Below are 26259 nucleotides of genomic sequence, written 5' to 3'. Positions count from 1 at the left end.
TGCCCTGCAGTGGGACAGTAATGGGTTGATGATGATAATTGGTCAACTGAATTCACGGGTGCAAAGAAATAGCATGAGCATTGAGCATGCAGTTCACCTGATGTTAGAGGCTTCTGAAGCCCATAAACATGATCAACCCTAGATAAGATCCCAGTTCTACCTGAGCTCAATCACAAATGCATTCCTAGCCTTGGATACTAAGGGCTTCATATCGATACCTTAATTTATTTAGTTTTTTTTTTATTTATTTTGATTTCGTTCAACGCCATTTATGTGGTAGAATGTGGTAGAACATAAGATAATTGTTATAAATTTAAGATCCTTGTAAAATACTATGTTCCTGCAAATAAATGATTTGATTTGATTTATTATGTGATTGTCGCCGACGACTAAACATGTACGCTGCTTTACGATCGTGTGTTGTAAATGGTCGCTCAAGACGTAAGGCGACAGCCCTTAGGAGCAGGCTGTCTATAAGCTTACTGTAGTACGTTCCTAAGCCAAATAGACACGTAATTTCTTGGCGACATTTGTCGCCGTGACGTGGCGTGGTACGTGTGAATAGGCAACAGCGATAAGAATAGCGATTACAACAAGACAAAGAGTAAGTCTCGAACGCAAGTTCCCAAAGCTTTTTAGACAAAACCCGAAGGTTTCGCTCGCCTTTGTAAAACTTGAAAAGCTTAACAGTGAAGTGACTCAGGCGCTCAGTAAACCCTTATCTTAAATACTTCGTACAGTTTATTCCGAGCAATGGATTATTTTGATAATGGTAGCTAACAAAGTTGGTATAGCATACGTTTTGTAGGGTTTCTTGTTTCTATCGTATTTTTGCGCAAAAGCATTAGGGTAAAGGCAGTAGTGTTCGGCTGGGTAGGTACCATCGATAGATAGATAGATAGATAGAATACTCTTTATTGCACACTTAAATTTGAATTTAAATAAAAGCAAAATACATACACAGGTCAAACAGTATGCAATAGGCGGTCTTATCGCTAAGTAGCGATCTCTTCCAGACAACCTATGCATGAAAAAGAAAAAATCGACAAGCGAAGAAAGAAGGATAGTGTGCGCGAAGTTAGAAGGAATAGGTTATGAAGACGATACAGCTATGTTTAACGTGTTCTTGCGTTACGGAAGTGGGTAAAATATCGGCTGACTATATAAGTCAACCGATATTTTACCCACGCGACCCAAGCGATCGCTTTATATATATAAAGCGATCGCTTTAGTCGTCAGGAGTGGCAGGCAACTCTATGGTTCTATGGTAGAAACCATATAGAACGTTCTAATATAGAACTAGATGTCTTCCCATGTCCCTGTAGTCCCGGGACCAAAATAGGGCTACGGTATCCCCTGCCTATCGTAAAAGGCGACTAAAAGGGGCTTCCGGGGTTGCGCGCGATAAGAGTGGGAGCTCAAACCGTCCAGCAAGCGACCCCGGGAAGGACAGCGGTTTGTGTGGTCGCATATCACTATAATCACCAGGGGATGTGAGAGCGTAAATTACTTTGCTTCCCGCAGGGCAGAGCCCAATAAGGGAATCGCGTTGAAGGAGGAAGGAGGACTCCGGTTGTGTACCTTTTGAAGGTTTCCCCCTCGTCAACAAAAAAAAATATGTCTACCCAATAAGGACCACTTATCCGGTGGACCGCAAGACGTGTGCTATTCCAATCTAAAAAAAACCTTTATTTTCTTGCCAAAGGAAAAGCTATTTCACCGCGTTAGTTTTAAGATGTGTTTGGCACATACTTGTTTGAATTTTGTTATATTTTTATAGTAGATATTTAAAAAAATGTAGTAGGTGTAATGTTTGTGATCTGTAAACATGACGTTGTCTCGGGCACACGGGTAGTGAGGTGACAGTCATGCGGTAGCCACGAGCTGGAGCGGATGTTACTTGCATACTGGTGTGATAACGAGCCAATTACCGTACGCGTAAGACACGGAGTATTACATGTGGCGACGAGGTAAAAGGTCAGTGTTAAATAATATATTTATATATATATATATATTCTAAAAGAAAAAACAAGGAAGAAAAAATGAATATGTATGTAGATGGATGATTTAATGGTTTAAGTTTTTATGCAGTGGATGTGTGTAATAGATTGTGTTTAGTATTCGGGGGCTTCAGGTTTATCTACTCAATTAAAAATAACTAATTTCGAACTTTCTGTCGGTCACGAAGAACAATTTATTTTAAAGTGACAACGGCACCCGCATCGGCTTCTTTCAATATGTAGGCAGACGCTCACTAGATGGCGCTACCAGTAGCGTTTCTGAACAGATTGTTAAATTACCGGAGGGTCAATAATTCATTATACATATGAATAAGATTTGCACGTGTAAAATATTTTTAGTAAATACACTAAAAGATTATATTGAAACAAAACAAAATATGTACCTTTAATTTACCAAACAATACCTTAATATCTTGTTTCGTTTATCACTACACTTTGTAGGTCTTTTACAATGTTCCCGATGATTCATCGCGTCGCGGCATTGCAATGCGGATTAATGTTATATTTTAAACTACCCGTAAATTGAATTGAAATTAATAATTAAGTATTGTGTATTAGATGCGACTTTAACTAATCGTTTTAATGGATTAAATTAATGACTAAAATGGATTAAAGTTAAATAAATTAGCTATAAGAATGTTATTAATCCTTGACTTACTTAACATGAATTTTTGTACCATAATTACATGGATTCAAAGGATTGTTAGGCGGATGCCTGACGTTTAAGATTTTAATCTGTATTGTGTAAGATTGCTCAATTTTTCAGTAGTTCTGAATTCCTTCCGGTGATTTAATAAACTTAATGCTGTTTTAGAGCATACGTACTTATTGCAATAATTAGACTGTGAGTTAGGTAGTACGAACCTACATGAAAATGTAAATTGTGCGTGACGTGCGTGTGTTAGGTAGTACAAACCTACATGAAATTGTAAATTGTACGTGATTGTGTGTTAGGTAGTACGAGCCTACATGAAATTGTAAATTGTACGTGATTGTGTGTTAGGTAGTACGAGCCTACATGAAAATGTAAATCGTGCATGATTGTGTGGATTGGGTAGTACAGACCTACATGAAATTGTAAATTGTACGTGATTGTGTGTTAGGTAGTACAAACCTACATGAAATTGTAAATTGTACGTGATTGTGTGTTAGGTAGTACGAGCCTACATGAAAATGTAAATCGTGCATGATTGTGTGGATTGGGTAGTACAGACCTACATGAAATTGTAAATTGTACGTAATCGTGTGTGTTAGGTAGTACAAACCTACATGAAATTGTAAATTGTACGTGTTTGTGAGATTGTGGAAAAGGTAGTACTCGTTAATATAATACTACTAGATACCCGTGTTTACACAATGGGACGCCCTAATAGTATACAGTAGTCACCGAAACTAACTTCGGTTCCAGGTCGCCCCGAATCTATCTACTCCGAAAATGACAAACTTATTGCCAGCTCCTGAAAAGCTAGATCTCGAAGGAGACAACGCTACAGTTGCTCTGAGATGGGAGCAATGGAAAAGATCTTTTCACATATATTTGGAAGCATCAGGAATTACAGGCGAAGGAAGAAAGAGAGCAACATTGCTCCTTTTAGGAGGACTAGGACTCCAAGAAATTGTTTACAACTTACCTGGTGCTTACGAAGAAAATTCTACAAATGAATCACAAGTGTTTAAAACAGTTATTGAGAAGCTGGATGACTATTTTCTTCCAAAGCAGAATAAAATTTACGAACGACATTTATTCCGTCAAATCAAGCAGGATGAAGGGGAAAAGTTTGAAAAATTTGTTGTGAAATTGAGGAATCAAGCTAGAAAATGTAAATTCACTAGTCCCGATGAGCATATAATTGATCAGATCGTGGAAAAATGTTTTTCGTTAGAACTGCGAAAAAAAATATTAACATTAGGAGACACTGTTACATTGGACAAAATCATAACTGAAGCAAATACTTTAGAATTAGTAACTCATCAACTGGAAGAGTATGGCCAAAAAAGAAAATCAAATGATATCAATACAATTACAAGTCGCAAAAAATTTTATAACACTGAGAAAGATTACATTAAAAACAAAAATGAGACTAGTAAAATGAAAGAATCGACAAGTCAACCTGGACCAAGTAATTGTAGTAGATGCGGATACAATGCGCATACTGCGTCAAAGGAGTGCCCTGCAAAGAGGAAAAATTGTCATGCCTGTGGCAAATCCGGGCATTTTAGTGCAATGTGTAGGACAAGACCCCAAAAGCGTAAACTGGAAAACAAACAAAATGACGAACCTAAAATAAAAAAGAAACGGAATGAAATAGACTCAATAAACTTTGTACATGACTCTTCTGACGAGGACCATTATATTTTTAACATGAATGACGACGACGAAGCTACCATTGAATGTGAAATGGGTGGAATCAAATTGAAGTTGCTTATAGATTCTGGATGTAAATTAAATTTAATTACTGAAAAGACATGGGAAAATTTAAAAAAGAAAAAAGTTCTATGTACTAATCAAATTAAGGGGTCAAACAAAAACTTATATTCATACGCAAGTAAATCACCTTTGAATGTGACAGGGTCTTTCGAAACTGACATCAAAGTAAATAAGAAATCTGATCACACTACAGTTTACGTTATTAAAGAAGGATCAAGAGATTTATTGGGAAAGGACACTGCTCTTCGCTTAGGAGTCCTCAAGTTAGGTATTGGAATAAACGAAATCACACACTCCTCTAAGCCTTTTCCAAAATTCAAGGATGTACTGGTTGAGATTCCAGTTGATGAAAAATGCAAGCCTGTATCACAACCGTACCGGAGAATTCCAATTCCTATTGAAGATAAGGTAGAACGCAAAATAAAGGAGCTCTTGGACAGCGACATTATTGAAGAGGTACATGGACCTTCTCGTTGGATTTCCCCGGTAGTACCTATTCTAAAGGACGATGACGACATACGACTATGCATTGATATGAGGCGTGCGAATTCCGCAATTATGAGGGAAAATCATCCATTACCCTGCATGGATAATTTTTTGCCGAAAATTAAAAAAGCTACATATTTTTCGAAACTTAACATAAAAAACGCTTTCAATCAAGTGGAGATCCACCCTAATTCAAGACATTTGACGACATTTATAACTTCAAAAGGCTTGTATAGATACAAAAGACTTATGTTCGGTATAACGTGTGCGCCGGAATTATTTCAAAAAATAGTTGAAAAGATGTTGACGGGACTAGATGGCGTAATAAATTTTATTGATGATATCTTGGTGTATGGAGAAGATGAGAATCAACATGATAAACGGCTATCCAAAGTTTTAGACGTTTTAAAAGAAAATAATGTCTTGTTGAACGAAAGCAAGTGTAAATACAAGGTGCAAAAGATTAGTTTTCTCGGACATGAACTAACACGAGATGGAGTGAAGCCGCTTAAAAAATATATGACCAGTATAGCTGAATTTAGAACACCTAAGACAGTGGAGGAACTTCAAAGTTTTCTAGGGTTAGTAAATTACATTAATAAATGGCTGCCAAATCTATCAACAATGACGGAATCTTTAAAAAAATTATTGAGAAATAAATCTGGAAAAAAAGCAAACATAGAAGATTTATGGGAAGATGAACAATATCGAGCATTTGAGAATCTGAAGCAAGCTCTCAGCAACATGCCAACATTGGGATATTACGACGTTAATGATGAAACACAGGTTATTGCTGATGCGAGTCCTGTAGGGTTGGGAGCTGTGTTAATACAAAATGATAGCAGAGGATCTAGAATTATTGCATACGGTAACCGCACTTTAAATGAACTGGAACGGAAATATAGCCAAACAGAAAAAGAGGCACTCGGTTTGGTTTGGGCCGTAGAGCACTTTAAGATTTTTCTGTTTGGAAAAACATTTGATCTAATTACGGATCATAAGCCACTAGAATTTTTATTTGGGCAAAAGTCGAAACCATGTGCGCGCGTTGAACGCTGGGTCCTACGCCTACAAGCTTTCCGATACAATATTAAATACAGACCTGGTAAAGTCAATATAGCCGATCCTTTGTCAAGACTTTGTGAATATCACAGTGTCCCACCCGGAAAAATTGAGGATTATGTACAGCAGATAGCGGAACAGTCTAGGCCTTGTGCTATTCCCATGGAAATCCTATCAGAATATTCTGGACGTGACCAAGAAATTAAAAACGTAAAAAGAGGAATGTACAATAAAGACTGGGATGATTCGGTAAAAGGATATAAAATATTTGAAAATGAGCTTTGTTTTTACGATAAAATATTATTGAGAGGCACCAAAATTGTAATACCAAAAGAACTCCGAAAAAGTGTGTTAGATGCTGCACACGAAGGTCACCCGGGGATAGTATCGATGAAAAGCAGGCTGAGATCAAAAGTTTGGTGGCCAAGAATAGACAAGGATGCTGAATTAAGAGTAAAAGCGTGTAAAGGATGTACTCTTGTTGGGATACCAAGTCACCCTGTACCTATGAAACGACGTGAGCTCCCCATGGCTCCATGGATTGACGTTGCAATAGACCTATTGGGTCCACTGCCAAGCAACGACTACTTGCTGGTAGTTATTGATTATTACAGTAGGTACAAAGAGGTAAAATTTACTAAAACAATCACTAGTTTGCAAATGATTAAACTTCTAAAAGAAATATTCAGTCGTCTCGGATACCCCTCATCAATTACAGCAGATAATGGTCGGCAATTCGTTAGCGACGAATTCAAGGAATATTGCCGACAGTGCAATATAAAACTATTCAACACAATACCTTACTGGCCTCAGCAAAATGGCGAGGTCGAGAGACAAAATAGGGATATATTAAAAAGATTAAAAATTAGTCACCTACAAAAAGAAGATTTAAAGGAAAGTATGTGGGAGTATTTAATGATGTACAACTCAACCCCACATTCTGTGACAGGAAAGACACCTACCGAACTTTTCTTCAGTAGACAAAATAGGGATAAGATTCCGTCTTTACTTGACAACAATAGTAAGATTAATGATTCCGAAGTAAGAGACAAAGATAGAATGGAGAAAGAGAAAGGAAAAGAGTATGGGGACAGGAAACGACATGCTGAGTACCCATCACTTTCAGAAGGGGATAAAGTATACGTTAAAGATATGGAAAAAGGAAATAAGCTATCAACCACCTTTAAACCGACACCACATGTTGTAGAACATTCGGACGGTGGAGATGTAGTTGTAAGAAATGAGGAAACGGGACAAAAACTTAGACGGAACGTAATCCACTTGAAGAGAGTAGAAGGTGAATGGAAAGTTCAGGATGAAGGCCAAGGTAGTGAATCAAGTAATATTGAATAAGGAATTTGTTGTGAAACATTGTACTTGATGGATTGATTATGTTGTAACCAAATTATTATTGATTAATAAATTTATAATAAGAAAGGGATGTAATGTTTGTGATCTGTAAACATGACGTTGTCTCGGGCACACGGGTAGTGAGGTGACAGTCACGCGGTAGCCACGAGCTGGAGCGGATGTTACTTGCATACTGGTGTGATAACGAGCCAATTACCGTACGCGTAAGACACGGAGTACTACAGTAGGTAAACATCTTCCCGCCAAAAAAAGAAACACCTTATAGATAATAAATATAACCTGAAATTACCATAGTATATAATTGATAAATATTATTATCTTTATTATAGTATTAATTCATAATTATTATAATCTCTATTACCTATTTCTTTTTGACTTATGTCTATTTAATGAACAGATATATTAAAAGTACAAGAAACAAATTCAATACAATAAGACAATACTTTTTATTCATGTGAACGACTTTTAGCTTTAATTAAATAAATAGCTTCGAAACGTCGTTTGTACCTGTTGTAAACATTTACTTTAATGGAAGAGAATGGACAGGTGAAAACATAAGACGGTATCGATAACATAAAATATAAAAATGTAACAGAATATTTACAACCTCTCATATTTATGTGATAGCCGGTAATGATGCTCGTGTATTCAGAACCTGTCATTTTTAATGACGTTTAAATGTCAGTGGCATATCCTTAGAGTAATAATAAGCATAGAGTGCGTCTATATCACCATCGACTTGGTACGTATCGGAGATATGTTAGCTTGTTTAAAACCACTTTACTGGTGAAATGTAAAAAGTACTTATACTATTATTTAACACTACACCTCGCCTATGATATTTGCCTACTATAAAAAGAAAAAGATGACTGAATTGCGTCATTAAAGCTTGAATTATATCTGTTTTATTGTTTACCGCGCAACGTGATAGTGTTCTTACCCGTGCCTAGTGTTCGTACCCGAGTTACCTCGCTCTATACTTTATTCTCACTCTAAGGACATCGAAATACGTTACCGCTGTTAACATACATAAAGAATAGTAGCCGCCATAACAATTTTTTCACACGTTCACGATAAAAAACGTTTATAAAATTTAATTAATATGAAAGTGACACTCAATATGCATTTTATATTTCTATTGACATTTAACTGCTTGTCAATGATATGAATAGTGTTATGTGTGATAATTTATAATAAGTTAATCTACCAGTATAGTTTCGTAACTTATCTCCCATGGAATAGAAATAAGAAATTCTTCTTTTATTGTTATTTCATATTACTTATTCTTCTTCTTCTTCTTGCGGTGCCTCTCCAACTCACCAAGGTCGGCTATCAGCTGTTTAAATCTCTCTCGGTTTTTTGAGAGGCGAAATAGTTCAGCTGGGCTTGCTATCCCGGTCCACTCTCGAATGTTCCGCAGTCAAGATTTTTTTCTTCTTCCTACTCGCCTTTTCCCCGCGACTTTGCCCATTATAATGAGCTGGAGAAGTTCGTTACTTGGATGCCGTAGAATGTGACCCAAGTAAGACTTTTCTCTCTTTGATGGTAAGCATAAGTTTACGCTTCTGGCCAATTCTTCTTATTCGCCAAACAATGATTATAAGCAGGTGGTGGAGAGTAAAAAGGCTTATTTCCTAAAATTTACTTTAGAAACGTCTGTCTCTTCAGTTAAAAACATTACTATGAAAAGCATGGATTTTTGTCACGTTATCATTTCTACAAATTGAGGTGTATTTGTATTTCGTGGAATATTCAGTTCGAAACTATAATGACTTGTCGCAAAGTGAGCGAGTAAACTAGTAATCCTGGAAAAATATATTGACGAATATTAAATAATTAAATATAACAGATATTACAACGGTTTATCATAAAACATTGTATTTTTGTGCACACTTTTTTTTATATTCGGACATTATAGATAAAGAACGAAATACAATACTTATTATTATTGCCACCATCTTTAGTTGCAAATATTAATTAAGAGACTTTATCGATCAATTATAATTTTTACCTAGTTTTATATAGTTATTTTTAGATATAGACAGTAATAGTTGTACGTTAACCAAACCCAAAAATAAAGCTTATACGAGTACATTTGGCGTAAATAATAATTTCAGTACCAACAAGATCCTAACTTAAATTGTAAGTGTAACTGTAATCAACATTATTTATTGCACTGTCATAACATGTCGTTTCTTGCATTACTTTATTTAATTTACCCCTATTCACGCTCTTTAACTATTTTAATGATTTCGTGTATCGTTTTCGTTCACCATGAAGCAAAACTTCCACGATTCAAGGAAAGAGTGTATTCGGGTAAGTCGTGTCGCATGCATGCTAATATATTAGCGATACCAAACATCACTTACTATCTTAAAAGCACTGCTTTTGTTTTCGCTAAATTCGTTTATCGTTCACGATGAAGCAAGTTCCACTATTCAAGGAATGAGTGTTTTCGGGTAAGACGCATCGCATGCTAATGCATTAGCGATACCAAACATCGCTTACTATCATAAAAGCATTGCCTTTATTTTCGCTAAATTCGCTTGTCGTTTATCGTTCACGATGAAGCAAGTTCCAAGATTTAAGGAATGAGTGTATTCGGGTAAGACGTGTCGGATGCAGGCTAACGCATTACCGATACAAAACATCGCTTACTATAATAAAAGCAGCTGTCTTTGTTTTCGCTAAATTCGTTTATCGTTCACGATGAAGCAAGTTCCACTATTCAAGGAATGAGTGTATTCGGGTAAGACGTGTCGGATGCATGCCAATACATTAGCGATACCAAACATCACTTACTATCTTAAAAGCATTGCCTTTATTTTCGCTAAATTCGCTTGTCGCGTATCGTTCACGATGAAGCAAGTCTTCCACGGTTCAAGGAAAGAGTGTATTCGGGTAAGACGTGTCGGATGCATGCTAACGCATTAGCGATACCAAACATCACTTACTATCTTAAAAGCACTGCCTTTATTTTCGCTAAATTCGCTTGTCGTTTATCGTTCATTAGCGATACCAAACATCACTTACTATCCTTAAATCACTGCCTTTATTTTCGCTAAATTCGCTTGTCGTTTATCGTTCATTAGCGATACCAAACATCACTCACTATCTTAAAAGCACTGCCTTTATTTTCGTTAAATTTGCTTATCGTTTATCGTTGACGATGAAGCAAGTTCCACGATTCAAGGAATGAGTGTATTCGGGTAAGACGTGTCGGATGCTTGCTAATGCATTAGCGATACAAAACATCTTACTAGGAACTGTGATCGTTATGCGTAAGATGTAATCTCACGGAAGGGGCGATTCTTATGATTAATTTTATTTTTCCGTCCGGGGTAAGGGTGTGGGATAGATTTATAGCTATTGTATGAAAACTATTGTATTTAATGCTGCTATACGATATATGTCATGAAAGATATACCTCTTATTTCTAAAATATACTATAGAATACCAAATTATACTCATATTCGTAGGGAACAGCATTTATTTGCTACTGTAAAATGTCGGACTAATGCTGGTAAACGTTCTTCAATGAATCGATTAATTAATACCTATAATACTAATTTCAACCATATAGATATTATAAATAATTGTCCTGGACCTTTCAAAAAATGGGTTTGCAATAATGAGCAGCAAGATTTCATTGAAAATCCTTATAACCCTTATAGAATAATTTGTTGTTTATAAAAAAAAGTGCTTTCACTTTCAATTAATATTATAATAAACTCTGGTCAACGGTGCTGGTTCTCAGCTATCTATTTTGTACTAATTCTATCTATATGTATTATATCTTGATGTGTAACTGTTTGTTGACCTAACTAAACTAAAAAAAGTTTATTTTGAATTTAGAACACCATTTTTATATACTTATATAGATTTGTTTGTCGTTTTAGTAAATGTCGTCATATTGTTGAAGTTATGACAAGACACTGACGACTCCATGAAATAAGGGTGCGTTCCTGATATTCGAACCTTGGACTGACAGCATGATCGAAATAAATACCACTAAGCTATCACAGCTTAAAGTTATATTAAGTACCCTTCATCATAATTGTAGAAGTATGTCAAAAATTATGTTTCAGTGTTAACCATAGATTAGTAAAGATTGCTCACTCCTAACAAGAAAATGTACCCAGTTTTGAGAATTGAAATAGTTGCGTAAAAAAGTTTTGCCACGTCTCCGTGCTAAAATGTCCCTAAAATATTTGATATTATTATTATAAATTATTTAATTATCATGTAAATTACGCAGTATTAGTTATTTATTCGTAAATTTTCTCTAAAAATGTTTTTATTTGTCAAAAATTCAAAAAAAGAACTTACTATAATAAGCCATTTGCGGCTTCATTCAATTTCAAGGCGGCGAAGTATCTTTACTAATCTATGGTGTTAACATTCTGTTTCGTTAGATATATTAATAACACAAACTATTTTCTTGATCCAATCATAGATTAGTAAAGATGCTTCGCCGCCTTGAAATTGAATGAAGCCACAAATGGCTTATTTTAGTAAGTTCTTGTTTTGAAACCTTGACAAATAAAATCATTTTTAGAGAAAATTTACGAATAAATAACTAATTTACGTAATAATTACGTAATTTACGTAATAAAAAAATAATTATTTCAAATATTTTAGGGACATTTTAGCACGGAGACGTGGCAAAACTTTTTTACGCAACTATTTCAATTCTCAAAACTGGGTACATTTTCTTGTTAGACGTGAGTAATCTTTACTAATCTATGGATCCAATTTACAACTTTTATTATTCCCGCGTAAAATACAAGTCTCGCGCCAAGCGCGTTCTTTTTCTTTTTTTTATGCTAATGCACACAATCGTATAACCCATACAGCCAATGACTATATAAATGGGCACTTATTATTATAAAAATAACACATCATGAAAATAATACAAAATAATACTATACGTAATTAAATAATTTTAATATATTGCTAACAATATGTTTTTCGTTAATAAATTATTTATAACGAGCGACAGTCAATTTAATTGCAATATTTATTGGAACAAATTATGCCAATAATTATTTACAAACATTTTTAAAGGCTCTATAGCAACTGATACATATATTAAAGAGTATAGTAGGATACTTATATGTTACTTGGTTAAAATAAGTTAAGACTAATATTTAAGAATGTAATTGAACAAAATAATCTTGTATTCTTACCTCTAATGAACAACATAATCAGAGAACATTGTGTTCTTACCTCCAATCTGTATCATATTACCAAAGTTTTAATTACGCTTTATTATATTGCTTTTCTATTTTATTTGTTACACGATCGCTAACAAATTGTCACTAAGAACAGCTGCGGGTTGATGAAATTGGATCATTCAATTTAGTGCTTGTTTGTTTTTCATTATGTTTTGATACATGCAGGTTTGGTTGCAATAGTTGTCGCATTGCTGGGCCAGGTTTGCCAGATATGTGGCCAACATTTTTAAAGGAGCTTTTGAGAGCTTAATATTTATCTTATTATAAAAACTAATATACTTACTTATAATATGCTTTATACTAGAAATAGGTGTGGCGGTGCTATCTCCTCTGATGAACCCATCCTCGTTCTACCAGTTTAAAATCTGATATCTTAAATCTTAAACCTTATTTGTACACAGATATATCTGTATTAACTATATTTTAAATATATTATTAACATTTACAGTTGATCGTGATAAAACACCTTTCAATTAAACACGTCGAATTAAATATTTTAACGTCGGATTGTAAACATTTAAATACGACAGTTTACAAAATGGCGCTGATCTTCTAATTAGAGCTAATATGGCCGATAGTGATCGCGGGACATGGTAAATCACTTTAAAAATGAAAATACTGTCAAACAGTTTAAAAATACTGATGGCAGGCGATACCTCAAAATACCTAGTTAACATTTTCCCCTCATTAGTCACATAATGTTCAAAATTACTAGCGATGATTTCAGATAAGTGTTATCTATAAAATAAATCAAGTCATCAAGCAGTGACGGGCACTATCCGTTACATTTACAACTTGATGGATGGGGAACCCAAACTCTCAACGAAAGTGGTTCGTTCGAACCGTAAAAGAACAGATTATTTTAAATAATGATTCGGTAAATGACATGCATTTTAAAATGCTACTAGTGTTGATAAAATAGTAAGCGACGCTTAACGGAAGATTAATTGTTTGAGTACTTATTATGATTATTTTTTTTAAATGTTAAACTTTGACTGATTGTAGATTCTCTTTGTATTTATTATTGATTGTAATGCCAAATAACAGCCTTTATTAAAAGTATTTGAAACGACTTATGTTTGTTACATATTTTTGTTATAAATACTTTAAAAAAGAACAATTATTAAACTCTCAAAAACCGTTGTACCAAATTAGATGGAACTTTCGCTGGTAGACAAGTGATGTTATAAGTTTTTTTGTTTTATAAAACGCATTAGGGTTTCGCTCAAAATAATAAAAACCCATGAAATTTCTTTACTATTTAGGAAGCGAACGACTCCAACCTTTGGTAGCTAATGTGAAGTGACTATCTATCAGTTTCCTCATAAAAATGTTTGTTTGTTACAATTGGTGTAGGTATAAACGCGTACAGTCGCTGTCAAAAACTAGTTCTTAATATGAATATGTTTAGTATAAATGCATATTTTATGTAGCACATTAAGTTTCCTTGCGGCTATCATCATATCCACGTCATTACTCCCGTATTTCCATACTCTACCGTAGTTTCCGCGAAGATGCGAAAAGCACTTTACACTTTCCGTAATTTCGTGCATTGTACAAGCACGTGGGTAGATATTTTAGTTCTACGTGCAATATGTAGAGCTGTTTTATTTACTTCGCTGTCTTGCGTTTTCTAGGTAATATATATATACTGAAAATATACATTTAATTAAGCTCAGAGTACTCTGAGCGTCATTTTTGCTGACAAACCTCATAATTAATTCTGAAGTTCTAGAATTGTTTTTTTTACTTGTATTATATTATATTCAAGTTGTATATGGTCTGACAGTCGTTGTATTTTTTAATAATCTGTGTATTAATTAGTAGAGTATATCATGGTAACTATAATAGTTATGAATGATACGAAAAGAGTTTTGAGGTACGACTCAATTTAATTTTGACAACAATAGACGTTTGTAAAGGGACTTAAGTTAGTACTGATCTGACAACCAGACAGGTCAGAGTTCGATCTCCGATTACCCAGGCTTTGTGATTAATTCAAATTTTTGTTTTAGATTATTTAAACTATTTATTTATTAGTGTCAATTTTACTATGTAACATACCTACCTACATGAACCATACTTGCCTATTGAATTTTATAATTGAAATTTTCTAATACCGTCTCGAAAACGTGCCAGCGACCTCTGGGACCTCGAGGGTGTATACGTGACTGCAGTTGAACGCGACCCTACAAAATTTTCATTTATTTTGTGAAGGGCTTTAGTGAATATCGATGAGAGGTTACTATCAGTATTTTTTTTAATATGTCATTCCCTCATACTATAGACATGTTTAGTCTCTAAGACACTAACGAACAAAGTTAAAAGTGTTAAATTTATTAAGCTGATCAAAAAAGAATTGATAAACCATAACCTTGGATGTTATAGAGAAATCCAGCATTGCTTTCTTAAGATGAACAAAATTCCTATTACCCACAATTACATGACTTAAAAAAGTCTACAGCACTAAATACTCGACTCAGTAGATTGTATGCCATTGGAGGACTTTCCTCCGAGAGAACCCATATATTCCGAGATATTCCAAATTTCCCTTAGAACCATCTTCTTAGTAATCCTCTCTTTTTCACGAATAAAATATGTTTGAGCAGGATACCTGTATTGTTCCATAACAGTGGTCATCTTGTTAGTAATCTTCTCTCCCACAAATGATAAATTTTAAAGCAGGATCCTCAAAGTGTTACAGAGCAATGGTCAAATGCAAATCTTATAAACATACGAATTGTAATAATAGATTGTTAGACCTTATCTTCTCTAGCAAACATATTGCCGTCCATAAGTGTCCCGACCCCCTAGTAGAAGAAGATCCACATCATCCAGCATTGTGTGTCTCTATCAATGTTAGCCAGCAACATATGCTACCCGTGCAGCCCAGAATCAAATATCTTTTTCATCGGGCGGATTATACATCCATTTGTAATGAACTGAATTCTATAGATTGGGTACGTTGTCTGGAAAGGGGTTCAGTAGAAAATGCTGTTTCTTTCTTTTATGATAAGTTAAACACTCTGCGGGATATGTACGTTCCCAATAAATTATTAAAATCTTCTTCCAAATATCCTCCATGGTATAAAACTCTCCTTATAAAAGTGCTTAAAGAAAAATATAAATATCACTCAAAATATAAAAAATATGGTAATCTTTCAGATCTTAATTCATTTATTGTATTGCGTGATCGAGCCAAAGCTCTTGAAAGGACTTTGTATGAAAATTATATAAGCAGGGCTGAGCGTAATATTAGATATCATCCTAAATCCTTTTGGAATTACATAAAAAGTAAGAAGGCACCAAGCTCATATCCGGCAAGCATGAAATATGAAGGGCGTACATCTACAAAGGGTGAAGTTATTTGTGAAATGTTCAATCAGTTTTTCAATTCTAACTTTTTACGTGCGACTGATGCACATGAAAGTGACTTTAAATCTCTGCATGATACTGGAACCTCCGTTGATCTTAGTTTTGTGTCGATCCGAGAAGCTGAATTATCCAATTTATTGAAGACCCTGGATCTCAATAAACCTGCTGGTCCCGACGGCATCCCGGCTATATTTATCACGCGTTGCGCTGTTCCCTTAACCACACCCTTAAGTATTCTGTTTCGTCGATCTCTGGCAGATGGTGTAGTTCCTAATATTTGGAAAAGTGCCTTCATTACTCCAGTACATAAAAAAGGTCCCAAAGATGAAGTACAAAATTATCGCCCTATTTCTAAACTTTGCTTATTTGCAAAGTTACTCGAGAAGATTATCTATGGTCAGATGTATGCCTGTCTTCGTTATACGTTTCTTGAGCAACAACATGGTTTCTTAAAAAATAGATCGACCGTATCTAACCTTGCCGTTTGCTCTGATTTTATATCAAGTTATATGTCTTTACCTTCACAAGTTAATGTAGTCTACACAGATTATAGCAAGGCTTTTGACAGAATAGACCATAATATTCTTTTACGGAAGCTTTTCCTAATGGGTATAAGGGGTGATTTGTTTAGGTGGTTCACTTCATACATAAATAACCGAAACCAAACTGTGGTTCTTAACGGGTACAAATCCTCACCTATACTAATACCGTCAGGTGTTCCACAAGGATCCCTGTTGGGTCCGTTGCTTTTTACAATTTTTATTAACGATATTAACTCATGCTTTAAAAGTTCCAAGATAATCTTGTATGCAGATGATATGAAGATCTTGTACCCCATCACTAATATTACAAGTTGTTTCCTTCTTCAGCAGGATCTCTGCAACTTAGAGACATATTGCATTACCAATAAACTTGCATTAAACGTATCCAAATGTTTTGTCTGTTCATATACACGTCAACCTAAACCTATCATTTACAATTACACATTGCACGATATATCTATTAATAGAACAAATATTATTACAGACTTAGGTGTTACATTTGATAGTAAATTACTCTTCGACACCCATATTGATAATATTATTAAAAAAGCTAATAAGGCTCTTGGATTTATATTAAGACTAGGTATCGCGTGGGTGCGCGAGCTGCAAGCAGCTCGCGGGGAAATGTCTTGTTTAGTTTTGCGTGCAAGATTTTTTACAATTTTTGTTACTCTATATTTATTGAAAATTTGTTAATTTTAGGGGTCGTTTGTAAAGGATATGAGTTAATATTTGCAAACTACCAAGAATTTGGGACCTGATTTTTTTGTCTATAAGCCATACATTTTAAAAACATAATAAGGAGACAATAGCTTGAAATATTACATACAAAAATACCTATAAAATAGTTCATATCGACCCAGGAATGCGTTATTGCTGTTACTCCAAAAAATCTGGAAATACGTTAAATACATATTTGGAATCAGATTTTTTTTTCTGTGTTGAATGATCTAACACTCGTAGCTCTAAGAGCATTTTAAATTCATTTACAGCGTAGAAAATTTCAATGAAATGTTTTTTTTTCGACCTTAAAATGCAGTAACCCTGTAAAAATCCTTCATTTTATTGTACTGCGCCTATTACACTAATTTCATTATCAGAACATTTAAACACAGCACGGGTTACAGTGTTGTCGCGGTCCGAGAATTTTAGTCCCTGCTCAGTTACAGTAGTAGTATTTTAGGTATAAATTGAATATTATAATTACAGTATTTGTTTAGAATATAAATAAATTGTAAAAAAATACGCGATTAAAGGGAAAAAGCGCTAGGTAAACTTAAAATTATTGTTTCTACCCATTTTTTTAACGCGGGGAAATCCAGAAAAGCATCCATGAGGATTGCATATCAGATCAGAAGATCGGAGGAACAGAGGGGGTACGTCAGACTCTTACCAACTAAAACTCCGCGGCGTTCCTCAGGACGTTCAGAGGCGGGTCACGAGAAAACGTTAGCCGGGCCGTCTATTCGAGGCAATTGTCACAGTGATGGCACCTGGCCATCGACACCCGCCCGATCCGGTACAGATAATTCCAGAAACAACCATATACCTAAAGTACGTGTGTCCGACGGAAAGACAGGACGCCCTCGCGCTTACCTAAGCACTACTTCAATAACGGACGAATTGCCTCAATAGTCCTCAGGACGGCGCTAGGACGCACCAACCTTGAGTTCCACGTCTCGGTAACCCATTGGCGCAGCTCAGCTCTGTGTCTCTTCAGTTCCTGTCGCACTGGCGGGCGGCCAGTATCGGTGTGCTTCCTCGCGCTACTAACGTAGCGACGCAAAGGTCTTCGCTCCCAAATCCCAGGGCAAACTTCCCGCCAACTCGTAGGCTGCTTCACATGAAAATCTACCCAAGGTCGCCGCCGACCTTAGGCGCTGAGGGGTCCATCCAAAGCGGGGTCCGACATTTCACCGGCTATCCAGGATAAATCTCAGATAAGTCCGCAACGGCCTCACGGCGGTACGAACTCCGGAGACGACGATATGAGCATCCTGAGGCGGCGCCTTTCGAGGGCCATGCCATGAAGCATCGCCATGATCGCCATGAAGCACAGCCTCGGATTTTTCAAGATTTTTAAACACAACCGCCGTATGCGGCCCACTATGAATACCGTACTGGCGGTGACGCGCAGGAAAGCATCCCCAATGTTTCCGCTACAGGCAATCATTAGGGAAGGGGAGCTCTTTGCAGCACTCAGTTTTAGCCGATATTCCACAAGAGAGGACCCAGCATCAAACCCTGTGGAACTCCGCACGACATTTCCCGCCGACACCACCGGTCTTGGCCAGGGTATTCGACCATACGCCTAAATAAGTAGTCCCCAACAATCTTCTTCGGGGGGAACATGTTGGCCATATCAAGTGATACCGCCAACATATCCTCACCCCGGGTAACTGTATTCTTCGCCAGGGACTTCACCTACTTAGGTATCGCCACCTATATAGGTTCTCTACGTAGCGTAAATAAGTACTAAGAAAGGCCTTTTGAAAATTCTACTCCTAAGAGGGTAAAATAGGCGATGTCAGTTTTTTGAAATCCTTTCATTTTGAAGCAACTACTAAAAAATTTAGTATTTGACTTCCTGGATAGGAACAAGGACATACCCATTTATCCCCTCCCTAAAAATAAACCCCGTAGAGGGTAAAATAGGGGTTGAAAATTCATTTGAACAACCGTCAATTTTGAAGCGAACACTATGAAATTTTGTATCTGGCTTGCTGGATAAAAATAATGAAATTCTACCCCTAAAGAGGTAAAATAATGTCTGGTACTTTGAATTACTGAAGTTATATATTTTATAGAGCATAAATGGTGATTCTCTTTCGCGAAATAGTAACACGTGTTAAAAAAAGTTAACCAAACCTATCGAATAGTGTATCAAAATAAAGGAAATCAAAAGGAGATTACACTTACATTATGACAGTACAGTCTGACTAAATGAGTAGTGTTACTGTGCCAGAGTTCTACGCAAAGGAAACCGCTGAACTTTAGAGTGCTGGAATTTTACTCATAGGTTCTTTATATAGCGTACTAAATGAGCACTACGAGGATAAAATAGCCTTTTTAGTGATTTTTTTAATTTAATTACTTGTTTTTTATTTTCTTTTATGTTCTAACCTAACCTAACCTAACAAATTCTACATACCTACTATATTTTTCTGTACTAATGTTACAAAAGTAAAAGATTTTTTTTTATCATGATTCAAATATATATAGTGATTGAAGGTGGTAGAATATTTTGTGGTAAGACTCCGGCGGCACCACCGCCACACCTATTTCTGCCTCATAACAGCAGTGTTAAGCGCTGCTGTGTTCTGGTTTGAGGGGTGTAGGCAAGGGAGACATACGTTTCCGAGACGTTCCAGCTTAGTCCTCAGGGGTAGCGGCGCACGTGTGGCCGACTCTAGGTAGGAATATATAATCCTATCTGAGGTTGATTACAGACGTCCATAGGCGGCAGTAGCCACTTACCATCAGGTGGACTGCATGCTCGTCCGTTACTCCCATATTGTGAAGTGTAAAAAAGTGAGCATTAAATGGCCGAATAGATAGGTGGTATCCCTGTATCATCAGGATTAAGGAATTTGATATTGAATTGCAAGCTCAAATAACTTACTTTTATTAAGTTGAAAATAATTGTATATTAACAGGGTTGAGTAGGTTAAATTTGTGGTCAGTACATGGATGGGTGATTGCCACGTAATGTTACTTGTCTCCTCAAACGTTTTCGTTCTTTTGAATTTACGTTCAGCTGTTGGTTCCAGATGCTAATATATAAGTCTGGTGAAAACCTCAAAAATTATTGTTTAAAAATTAAAAGGTTTAAGTTATTGGATATCCACAACCACTGTTTTTCTTATATGAACTAAAGGATTTACTTTACCTATTCGACTTTCGTTATTATATCGGACCATCGAATCTATATAACCTGTAAAAATCTAGACTGTATTTTGAACTTCACGTCAAATTAAATTCTGATAATTCTGGAATATCAAATTCTGGGAAGTAATGATAAATGACAAACTAAAGGAAAAGCGTAAATTTTAAGAATGTACGTATTTTTTCATATTAATTTGGTAGTTAAGTTCCCGCCATTCATTAATTTAGACATCTCGCGTATTAACAATGTTTTTGGTCTAATATTTCAAATCATTCGGAAGCGGACGTTTTGTTCTTCTAGAATTTATATTTTTATGTTTGACTTAGTTAAGGTTATCTTTAGGACCATTATAGTAGATTTTCAACTTGCTCTGCGCGGAGTGTCGTTTAATACAAATGTAAAATTGACAATTTGCGAGTATGACTTTTTCAAGTAAAATCCTAGTCATTACTTAACAATGGCATATGGAAAATCATATGTAACGTTGAAACGAAGTTGTAAACAATAAAAAATAATAAATTACATATTAATAAATTATCTATTTTTATTTAAAATATAAATCCTAAAAACGGCGGGAACTTAGTTGCCAACCTATTAGTTATACTAAGCCGTATGTCACGGTCATAACATCGAAGAATTAGTTGATTAACCAACAAATTCTTCAATGTTATGACTTATGTATACTCCTAAGAATTAAATATAAGTCATATGTTAAGTATAATCTATAAGGATCAGTATGCCAATATATGAAAAAAAAAATATATATTTTCAGAATTTGATCCTTATAAGAGACACTATCAGGTAGTGAAATAATATAGAGCATGTATTATTTTTCAAAATTATCTCATTCGATTCTCGGCTAAGGAAGAAAATATTCTAAAAAACTAATGATGCAGTTTTAGTTTTTATCAAAATCGGCCTCGGAACTCCTTTCAGCATTTTTCGCTACTCCTTATAGTTTCGGATTTGGCCCTGAAGGCCTATTTGAAAAATTCACCCTGTATAGGTGTATCTGGAGTTTGCTAGTATGATCGGCTATTGGGACCACATATCATAAGCCAACGGTTGGCCAATGCTATCGTACTGAACTTTCGGCTTGGCTCTTCGTGAAAGGTCATGCAACATACCGGTTGACCCAGATACTCACCGGAAATGGCCGTTTCGGTGAGTATCTAAACAGGATAGAGGGAGATGAGGGCCCAGTGCCATCATTGAGGACACTACGAGGATTCCGCATAGCACACGCTGCAGTACTGCCCAGCGAGGGAGTCTCAGCGGCGGATCCTCGTGTCAAAAGTGGGACCGGACCTGTTTCCAGCGCCATTGTTGGATAGCTCCAAGATATAGCAAGATTACCTGCGACATTGTCATGTAAACGAAGGAAGACGCCGAGCGAGCCAGGGAGCGCACAGCTCGGAGGAGGATTCGCCCGGACCAGAATAGGGTTACGGTATCCTCTGCCTGTCTTAAGAGGCGACTAAAAGGGGCTTTCGGGGTTGCGGGTGGCAACAGTGAGAGCTCGAACCGCCCGGGTTACGACCCCGGGAAGAAGGGCAGTATGTGTGGTCGCATACCGTCGTACACCAAACGAACTGGTGAGCGTCATGCTCACCTAGGCGGAGCCCGACGGGGCAATACACTAAGAGGACTCCGGTTATGTTCCTTTGGAAATCCCGAAGTCCTCTACGCAGCGCCAAGGACAACTACCGGGGGATTTTAGTGCGGTAAGAATCTCACATAACCCCGTGTCGTTCCCACGGCATAGGGTACCTTTTGAAGGTTTCCCCTCTTCTCAACAAAAAAGGTTTATCTTGAGGGAAGTATAATAAGTACCTTTTTATGTAATATATAGCAGACGAACATGCAGTCCAGACAGTAGCCACATACCATCAGGAGGACTGATAAAGCCTTGCACTAAAATAAAAATATTGTTCAGAAGAAACAGACGACGAAGATGTTGATGTATAAGAAGAGTGATAACGTAAGAGACAAATTAAACAATGATGAGATGAAAGGTTTTATGAGTTGAGTTGAGGCGTTAAAAAATCAGAAAAGTTTAATTATAACGTTTAAGTGAAAATTATTTAAAATAACGATCTCAGTTTTTTAAGATCCCGTTATAATGTACGATTTTTTTCTTAAGTTATTTCAATCATATTTAAAACGTTAAAGAATTACATTTTCATTACCTGCAATAAAAAATAAAGTAAGATTTTAAAGTGTTTTAGTTTTAGACCAGATCCCTAAATACGTCTTTTTATTTTAATATTAATTTTGTTTATGCCACAACTTACAGCATTTTTTTCGCGTAAAAAATTAAACTCATCGGATTATAGCTTTTTAAAGTAACAATGACTTAAAAATATGATGTTTACAGCATATACGCTTCCCAAAAAAAGAGATTACATATGCATAGTGCATATTTTTTTCGTATGGCAACACTCAACATTGGATATTGTATTTTTTACGTAACGATCATTTTAAGTAAAAAGTTTATCCTCTGTCAACGGTTCTCCCTCAACTATTCAAAAAGTGAAAATCATGAAAAAAAATCTGTATGCCAGTGTTGTCAGTTGATTAATACGAAAATGGTCAAATGTCATTACGGCATCATGAAAATGTCCAAATATACATCATAGATTATGGCCCTTCTTTAGTAAGTCTTATATTTTAACCCTCTTTAATAACTCACAAAAATGTAGAAGATTATTACATTTTATATCTTTTACTTGAGTACATACAACATCCACAAAATCTGTTTCTCTGTGTCTGTTAATAAATAATTATAAATTATTGCGTAAGAAGAGAATCTAACATCTTACGTCCCTTCCCACTATGTGCATGGTAGGGCTACACTCCAAAAAGAATAATCACGAGTAAAATTCATATAGGTAACGTAAGCCACAAACAATTTAACTCAAATAAATAGAATACTCAAAAACTCAAGTCATAAATAATTTCAAACCAGTTATTGCTTTCTTAACATACCAATAAGTTAGCTAATTAAGATTGAATCATATATATACCTTTTTAAACGACTCATAAATAAATTTCGAAATATACTTATACTTATAAACCCTGTAATCGATAACCATTACTTCTCTCCAAATAATTTAAACAATTTGACTTACTTTTCTTCTTTCATATCTTATGACTCTTCTATGAACTCTGACTATGAATTCTTCTCCTCCGAAATGGTAACAAGTGATTTAAATACTTTAGTGTTGAATGCCCAGTCCATTATTATTACATTCCAAAGACCACAGGTATTCTCTATTGTTTGATCCAATATAAACATGAAAACAAAAATAAAACTTGCAGTTAATTTTATTTAAAAATGTAACTAAGTAAGTACAAGCTGTAACCATACTTTTCCAATTAGTAACGTAATGGACACTTAGGAATAACGCAAATATAACAAAATTTCAATAACCTAATCCCTTTATTATTATTATACGGATAATATAATGTTAAACAATATAACATCGATAACTTTAAAAATCAATAATTACTTTCGAATATTATCAGCACAATAAGCCCTAGTACTAATATAGGACTGTTATAATTATTCGTAATATACGTATAAATATTTAACACATACTCCGAAACGTTAAGTGTTAAATGTATGACAAGACAAAATATTAATAATTTGAAGCTTGCAAAAGTTGCCTTATAATATTAAAGTTCTTCTAAACAAATATAACATTTGCTCATAACAACGGTACTGCCATTTTATATCTCGACTGTGTAAGTAAGAACTTCTAATATAGTGTTCTTATGATTTATATCAAAAAAAGGTAAAATGAAAACATAAATATTTAACCCAATAAAATTTCTGAAAACGGCCTGCTAGGCTACTACATACCTATTTAATAAACTCAGATAGCAAACTTAAGACAATCTGTACCAACCAACATTTGTATCGATTCTTAATTTGTTGTATTTAAATATATCCAATAAATTAACTTACGCAGTTTTACGCAGGCGATCCCACTGGCTAAATTGTTGGGGGTGTCTCCAATGAAAGTCTTGAATCAAGCTAGTTATTTTTATTAAATTCCAAGACCTCCACAAACATCGCTCTTGACATCTGCCGTTTCCCGCCATAATACCCTTTTGTTTTTTTTTTAAATCACGAGTACAGCGTTACAACCAATTAAATATGTGGCCAGCATTATTTTTCGAGTGAAAGGTTTTAAACTAATTTTAATTTAATTTATTTTTATAATGTTGAACTAACGCAGTAAGGTATAATAATAAATGTGACCTTACAATAAATACTAAGAAAAAATGTAAAATGGTGCCGGTCATCGTGGTGGTGGTCATTAAAGTGAGAGAAAAGCCTGAAACATTGCATACAAAAATGCATATGTATGAAAAAATATTTTTTTGTTTGACAATTTTGATATATTTTTTTTAACAAAATGTTTTTTTTCAGACTATAAATACCTATAAATTCAGACTATAATACACTATAATACCTACAAACACCTCATACTTTGTAATGATATCAAAAGAATACAAGTTTGAAATATTACATACAAAAATACATGCATATGAACTTTTGTATAACAACACTGATATAATTTTTCACCATAATATTCAAACTGTTAAAATCGACAAACACCTCATTAATTGGAATGACGTCAGAAGGAGACAGCAGCTTGAAATATTACATACAAAAGTGCACATGTATTTTTTATTTTTTTTTGTATGGCAACAATGAAATATTTTTCCACAAATTTGTACAGTATATATGTACCATTAAACACCTCATACAGAAAAAATACATTAAATGATGCCGGTCCTTAAAGGGAAATATTGCATATAAAAATACATACATATGAAAATTATTATTTTTTGTATGGCAACACTTAAATATTTTGTTACCAAAAGGTGAAGTCTATTAGTACCCACAATCGCGTCATACATTATAAGGTTGGCAAAAATATAGTAAAGCTTGAAATATTACATACAAAAATGCATATGTATGAAAATTATTATTTTTTGTATGGGAACACTGAAATATTCTTTTACCCAAATGTCTTAACTGTTAATATCTACAAACGCCTCATACATTCTAATGATATCAATACAAGACAACAGCTTGAAATATGACATAAAAAAATGCACTTATATGATTTTTTTTTTTTTTATATGGCAGCACTGAAATATTTTTCCACCAATTTATACAGTCTATAAGTACCATTAAACGCCTCATACAGAAAACTGACGTTTAGTGATATTGGGCATGGTGGTGGTGGTCTTTAAAGGGAGACAACAGCCCGAAACACTACATACAAAAATACAAATATATGAAAATTACTATTTTCTGTATGGCAGCACTAAAATATTTTTTAATCAAAATGTGCACAATATTAGTACGTACAAATGCCTCATACATCCTAATGTTACCAATACAAGACAACAGCTTGAAATATTAAATACAAAAATACATATGTATGAAAATTAATATTATTTGTATGGCAACACTAAAATATTTTTTTACCAAAATGTGCAGTCTATTATTACATAAAAACACGTCATACATTATAACGTTGTCAAAAATTTACAACAGCTTGAAATGTGACGTACAAAAATGCACATGTATGAAAATTATTATTTTTTGTATGGCAACACTGAAATATTTCGTTACACATTGGTACAGTCTATAAGTGCCATTAAGCGCCTCATACAAAAAAATTACGTCAAATGGTGGCAACAGCTTGAAATCTTCGATAATCCTGTAGAAAATGCATTTGTATGAAAACATTTTTTTTGTATATGGCAACATCGGATTTTCGATTTTTTACATAGGGTCCATTTGAAATAAAAAATATCTCCCATACAT

At 34.9% G+C, this 26259-nt stretch overlaps 2 protein-coding genes across 2 annotated transcripts in view; one reads left to right on the top strand and one right to left on the bottom strand.

Annotated features, from left to right (window-relative positions):
* The window catches only part of CTL16 (C-type lectin 16), a 445139-nt gene that overhangs the window by 215891 nt on the left and 202989 nt on the right, over window positions 1-26259 (bottom strand). The gene's annotated exons all lie outside the window — the stretch shown is intronic.
* Window positions 1824-7350, top strand: LOC140747573 (uncharacterized). The gene is made up of 3 exons (XM_073080114.1): window positions 1824-1977; window positions 3430-5803; window positions 6947-7350. The coding sequence occupies exons 2-3, from the start codon at window positions 3457-3459 to the stop codon at window positions 7348-7350; spliced, it is 2751 nt and encodes a 916-aa protein (XP_072936215.1). The 5' UTR covers window positions 1824-1977; window positions 3430-3456.

The sequence above is a fragment of the Epargyreus clarus genome, unplaced genomic scaffold (genome assembly GCF_041222505.1).
Source record: "Epargyreus clarus isolate Ecla_fem2 unplaced genomic scaffold, WU_Ecla_fem_2.2 ptg000014l, whole genome shotgun sequence".
NCBI classification, from domain to species: Eukaryota; Metazoa; Arthropoda; class Insecta; order Lepidoptera; family Hesperiidae; genus Epargyreus; species Epargyreus clarus.
Note: the sequence above shows the minus strand (reverse complement) of the source record. Positions and strands in the feature narration are given on the sequence as shown.